General features: G+C 49.2%; 1 protein-coding gene across 1 annotated transcript; it reads right to left on the bottom strand.

Annotated features, from left to right (window-relative positions):
• Positions 1-355: 355 nt before the first annotated feature.
• LOC123440683 (abscisic acid and environmental stress-inducible protein-like) lies at positions 356-1,587 on the bottom strand. Its single transcript, XM_045117239.1, has 2 exons — positions 1,550-1,587; positions 356-1,278 (listed from the first exon to the last, which is right to left on the bottom strand). Exon 2 carries the CDS (start codon positions 1,225-1,227, stop codon positions 604-606), a length of 624 nt encoding a protein of 207 aa, XP_044973174.1. The 5' UTR covers positions 1,228-1,278; positions 1,550-1,587; the 3' UTR covers positions 356-603.
• Between the last annotated feature and the right edge of the window lie 4,679 nt (positions 1,588-6,266).

Raw genomic sequence — 6,266 nt, 5'->3', positions numbered from 1 at the left:
GGAAATCCAAGATCAAGCACGGCTATGTGCGAGGGCCGGTGCTAAAGGATTGACTATAAACCTTCCTGAGACACAATACTTAGTCTTTGTGGGGTATAGCATCCCACCTCCTGACTGTGTAACGCCCTTGTGCTCGTATCACGTGATGTACCAACAATTTGTACTGGTTCTAACTCTTTTTAAAGGAAAAGATACACAATCTTTGCGTCAAAAAAATCATTCTTCGAGAAATTTTGCGGTTCCACTTAATATGTCAATATACAACACTTAGATGGACTTTTTGGTTGTCATAAGATAAAAAAGAGGATCACATGCAATTACAAAAAGTAAATATTTTTTTTTAGAGAATAAGAAGTAATTAAGTTTCATACATATATACATATATATACAACATCTGCATGATAAAATCATGTTGTACACGATGCAGCACAAACCACACACATCACTGCGCAGAACGGAAGGACATCACTGGTACACTTCGAAACTATCCAAGACACATCACTGCACGTAGTAGTAGTGTAGTGCTCGATAGATTGACGCGCTCTATCATCCATGCATATATGCATGGACAGCGCATTCAGCCATATATATGCGCATGATCGATTAGTTTCTGTCGTCGAGGCCGAACCTGCGATCAACGAAATGACCGACGGCATGGAAGGCCGGACCAAAGAACCCGCCGCCGCCGCCGCCGCCGCCACCACCACGCCTCTTCTGGTCGCCGTTGTAGTAGTCGTCGTCGTTCTGCGGTGCCCCATAGACGTGTACCTCCCTGGTGTTTATGTACATCGGCGTCCGGCCGGCGGCGTCCTGGGATGCCCAGCTGGGAGCGTTGTTGTACCCGTCGCCGCCGTTGCCGTAGGAAGAGTTGTTGCTGTAGCCTCCGGCGCCGTTTCCGTACGAAGAGTTGCTGTTGTAGCCGCCACCACCGCCGTTGTAGGGCGTGATACCGCCGTTGCCGTTGCCGTACGGGCCACCGCCGCTGTAGCCGTTGTTGTAGCCGCCGGCCCCGCCGCCGTAACCACCGTTGTAGCCGCCGCCGCCTTCGTTGGCCCCGCCGCGGTTGGTGTTGGCTCCGTAGCCTGCGTATGGGCGGTACTCCTCCTCGTCTTCGTCGGACTTCTTGCGACGCGACGGCGAGCGTTCCTTGCCTCCGCGGTACACGTCGTCGGAGCTCGAGTCCTGGCTGTCGGCGTTGAGGTGCGACTTGGATTTCCACCACGACATCGCCTCCAACTCTTGGCGCTTAATTCCTCTTCGTGTCCCTGTATGCTTATGCTACGCCCAAATTAACTTCAATTAGATCCAGGAATCATGCATCGGTCGAACGTAAAGCGATCGAGCAACGCACACAAAACTTCTGAAATCAGTTAACAAAACAGGCTCTAGTACTAGTGCTACATCTTCGGACTTTCAGTTACTGATGAAGCTAACCAACTGGTTATGAACAGTTAGTAGATATTATGAAGATATTTAGCAAAACCAGCAAAGAGAAAAGTGAGCAGAAAGTGGAAAACAGTCAAGGAGGAGGCTAGCTTTTGGAGCATACCAGACAATAAAGTGGATGCTGGCTTTGCACTTCTCCAATCTGGTGAGTAGCCTTGAGCTCGCAGGCACCGTTTATATAGTGGCGCAACCGTTCAAGTCAACTGTGCCTATCCAACAGAGGTCATCGTTTTGTTCAATAAAAAAAAGTGCACTTCTGATTACTTTCTCAGAGAACCTAACCTCATTTTCCCTTGTAAGTGCGTGCATGTGGGCTAATGCATGACGTCCTGAAGGGTACGTACGCAGCTAAATTAAAGAGCATCATCAGCACTAGTTGCCAAGTGGAAGGAGCTACTGCGTACATGTAGGAACCATACACGAAGCTTCACATCTTGTTGTTAATTCATCAATTCATTTTGAATTATGCGAGGGCGGGGCGATAGATCTTCACGTATATCCATGGCCAAATTTTACTTGGTTGTATACGTTATTGAGTGCCTCTATACTCCATGTATTAAGCCAATGATACCAGATATGTCATGTGGTGTATATGGACCTGTGTGCCAGCATGGGTTGGTGGTGGGTGTCACTATTTGTTAAGTACCGCGACTTGCAAGTTGCAACCTATCTATGGTCACTGACCGCTCCTACACTCATCCTTATCCCATAGCAGCCACGACATTACCTGCCGGCCTGTTAAATACTCCCTTAAGTGGAACAAAGTAAAAAAGTACACTGTCATGGTCTAGAACTACAATTAGTGGAGTACCTCTTTCGTGCTCTCGCAGAAAAATGAGGTTAAACTTGCTCACATGCATCATAGGAGTAAATCCCTCATGTATGAAGAACTCCAAACTGATCTTTAGAGCAACTCTAGCACACCCCGCATCCCGCCCCAACCCGCAAAATAACCGTCAAAGTGCGAGTCGGGGCGGAAAAACCTGTCCGATCAGACCCCGCATCCCGCTTCGGCCTGCAAATATTTTTGGGGGTCGCGGCAAAATTTCCCCCTAACCCCTAGTTTCACGGGCCGGGAGGCCGACCCGAGCTCAGCCTCTATCCGCAGCAAGATTTGGCGGGAGGGACATTTCCGCGCGACCTTTCCCGCTTCCCCCACCCGCCGCCACAATTGCCTCGCCACCGCACGCTCCGGTGCATCCTCCGCGGCCGTCCCTCGCCGCCATGGACGCCTCCTTCCTGCCCCCCGTCACCGTCGAGGTCGCGCGCGCTCCTTCCCCGGATCTCGTCGCCGGCCATGTTGGCCCCGCCGTCGCTCATGCTAGTGCCGCGCCTTCCCCGGCTCTCGTCGTCGGCCATGTTGGCCCCGCCTGCGCCGTGCCGACCGGAAATCCGACAGCCCCCGCCGCAAAGGCTCGCGCTCCGGGCGCTAAGGCCGTTATGCGATCTCGGCCGGCGACGGAGAAGGTCACCAATGCCGCGGGCGTCAAGAGGAAGAGGATTCACTACAAGAAATATGTCAACTAACGACCTTCAATATTGGTCACTGAATGGTCATTGATTTCCATTTGTGACCTTTTTATGACCAAAAACAAAAGGTCTAAAGCTGAGGGTCTTTAGTGAACTAAAACGACCTTTTTTCTGGATTGGTCGTAGGATTTTATGACCAAACAGAAGGTTGTAGGTTTAACGACCAAATGATTTGGTCACTAGCAATCTGCCCACACCACGTCAGAGCCACCGTGGCAGGCTGACGTGGCAGAATTATAACCAAATGAAAAGGTCGTAAATAAGATTGAGCCCGGTCCATTCCGGTCGTCTACATGGGCCGGGCCCAATAATTTGGCCTTTTATTTTCTGGGATAGAATCTTTTACTTAGCAGGTTTTTTATTAGTCCACTTTTCTTTTGGGCCTTGGCCTACTCTTTTTAGTCCAGTTCTTGTTTGGGCCTTGGCCTACTCTTTTTTTAGGCCCAAGCCTTTTTAGACAAATTCTAGTTTGGGCCTTGGCCTACTCTTTTTTTAGGCCCAAGCCTTCTTAGTCTATTTCTTGTTTGGGCCTCGGCCTTTTTGCTGTCCAAACTAACTTTAGTGTCCAAACAAAATGGTCCAAACAAAACTTAAATAATTTACAACTTCACAAAATACTTCATCAGGTTCAAATAGAGCAAGACATTGTTTCATCACTAGACTGACCAATCACTTAAATAATTGACAACTTCAGAGGTGCAGAGCTTCACAAAAACTCACCACGCATTTCCACCAAGCTCTCAAAGTCCATGCCCAGCGGACTTTCCTGATGGTCCGTCGCAACCGCCATAGTTGCTTTCTGCCTTGTGACTCTATCACGTTCATCAGGTTCTAGGATCCTCTTTGTTTGTCCTGGAGGTGGGGCCATCACCCTTCCCGGAGGCATTGCAGCAGATGCTTCTGAGCTCTTCCTCTTCTTGCTGGCTGTCTTCAGTGCCTTGTATAAATAGCACAGGAAATTTTTTAGATCACAAGATAAATATGTGAGCACAAGGAAACACAGAGCATACAAGAACCCGAACCCTCCAAGCAAGACAAAGTTTGCACCTTAACAGTCTTGTGCACTACAACTTCATCCTCCTTAGGATTGTACTCTGGGTCATCACTGATAACTCCACTACCTTCTTGAACCCCATTAGTTGTACCTTCTTGTACATCATTTGTTTTCCTAATCATTGACACTATTGCATCAATGCCAAGGGACTGGAATATCCGATTGTTCCTCATCATATTTCTAGCCCTAACCTTCTCGTACTCGGTGAGAGGATGCTCATCTTTGCAAGGCAAAGTAAACATAATGTAGTGCCCCAGTTGTAAACCTTGCCATATTTGGAACCTATTACATGTGGGTCCACCTTGTCAGTGATTTGATGTATCCAATTGTGCCATGACTTCATGTGGTGTCCCTTGTATTTTCCTTCCTTCCCATGCATGCATGCATAACATATCATTGCATGCCCTTGTCTTGTGTTGTTGCCATATGATCTTAGCACTTCATGTGGTGGTGGTGATCTTGTGGTTAGGTACCTTGTGATGCCTTGTGATGATGTGCATGTGATGTATAGTTTATGTGGGGTGTGCATGTGATAGTATATGCTTAGGTTTCAAAACCATCTCCACCCCTCCTCTCTATTTCTCTTATGTCAGATTCTCTTCTCCCTTCCCTCTTTTAAAAATGCCCATGGTTTAGCAGGTTTTGTGATGGATATGGAGTGGTGTGTTTGCTATTTTTAAAACATGTTTTAAGGGTGCATATAATTACAAAACAGACCAAGTTAATTCTGTTTTGTAAAATATTTACGTGCTCCTAAACTCTTGTTTCTATTTTTATTAATTAGGTTTTGATTTTACATGTCCAATGCAAGTGCCATTTTTATTTTAGCACTTGTAGTTTATCTTGGGCTTTTCTTTTCTCCCTGTTATTTCCGTAAACAGGAATAATCTTAGGATGTATTTTTTCCTTATGTGGCGCCTTAGGTGGGCTCCCTCTCCCTGGCGGCCCATTCCCTCTCTCTCTCTCTCGCTGCAGACCAGCACTCCATGGCCCATATCCCTTCGCGACAGAGCCCACGGGCGAGACGTTATCTTCTTCCTCCTGACGTCATGCGTGTACGATCAAGTGTCAGCCTCCCGATCAGCGTAAGGTTGATCCAACGGCTCAAGCTCGTCCCCCCGAGGCTCATATAACGCTCCTCCCCCTCCCCCAGGCAGCTAGGGTTCCTCCTCTCCCTCCTCTTCTTCCTCCCGCGCCGCCAGAGACCTCGAGGTCGTTCCCAACGCCATGATCAGCTCCGGGTCGAGCTCGACGCCGGCGTAGCTTCAACCTCGTCGCCACCCCGCAGCTGCGCAAGCAAGAGGACTCAAGAGGGGTTCCATTTTTGCGCGGAGCCGGAGCCGAAGCTTCTTCCTCGACGTCCCCGACGTGCACCTCCTTCCTCGGGTTCGGGCGGCGTCTTCCTGTAGCGACCAGCACCGCTTCTTCTTCCTCCACGACGCCGTCGTCCTCTCCTCTCCTTCCCCTCGGTGAGAAGTCGCCACCCCTTCTCTTCCCTCTCTAGCCAGGCGTAGCTCGAGCTCGTCGCCGAGGTGCCTTGCTCTGGAGCAATGGCAGCTAGCAGTGCAGTAGAGTAGACGGTTGTGCTCGTTGTTAGATGCAACGGCATGTGCTTTTAGAGGCGGGAATGGATCCCCTGTGGATCCTACTCCAACCCCGTAGCGTGGTATGCACGTAGATACACGTGGTGGTCGCCGCCGGCCGCCTCTGGTTCGGTCGCCGGGGTGATGCGTCGTAGAAGAGGATTGCTCTTCAGAGCTATCTCCCTTTCTCTGTGAGTAGCTGGATCATAGCGTAGTGGTTGGCGCTTGTGTATGTACACGAGAGGTGCAAGGGTCGAATCCCCTGTAGGGCTCCTTCCCCCCTTTTTGTGTTGTTATTTTCGGCATATGGTGCTAGCAGCGCCAGGGAGATAGCCTGTGATTTGCTTCTTCACTGTCGAAGCAAGATCAGTAGTAGGGTGGCAACAACAGAGATAGGTTGCTGAAAGGGCCTGGGTTCGACCCCCTCCCAGGCCTGTCATTTTTTTCCTGTGTTATTTTTTCCCCTTGCAGTAAAGTGTTAGCTGCTAGCTATAATATTACAGGAGGAGAACAGTAGATGAAAAGCTTGTTTTTCATCTTGTTTTTATGGTGCCCTTGTTGCTGCAAGTGTAGGTTATATGTGGATGTGTATGTTAGAATTGTGTGGGTGTTTGCACTTGGTGTAGTGGTTGTATGAGTGCATTTGAAGGTGG

This window comes from Hordeum vulgare, chromosome 3H (assembly GCF_904849725.1).
Source record: "Hordeum vulgare subsp. vulgare chromosome 3H, MorexV3_pseudomolecules_assembly, whole genome shotgun sequence".
NCBI classification, from domain to species: Eukaryota; Viridiplantae; Streptophyta; class Magnoliopsida; order Poales; family Poaceae; genus Hordeum; species Hordeum vulgare.
The sequence above is the reverse complement of the archived record's forward strand: the minus strand, read 5'-3'. Positions and strand labels throughout refer to the sequence as shown.

What these genes read in the sequence shown, in the direction of transcription:
- LOC123440683 (XM_045117239.1), bottom strand. Translation starts at nt 1,227, where the DNA reads ATGTCGTGGTGGAAATCCAAGTCGCACCTCAACGCCGACAGCCAGGAC.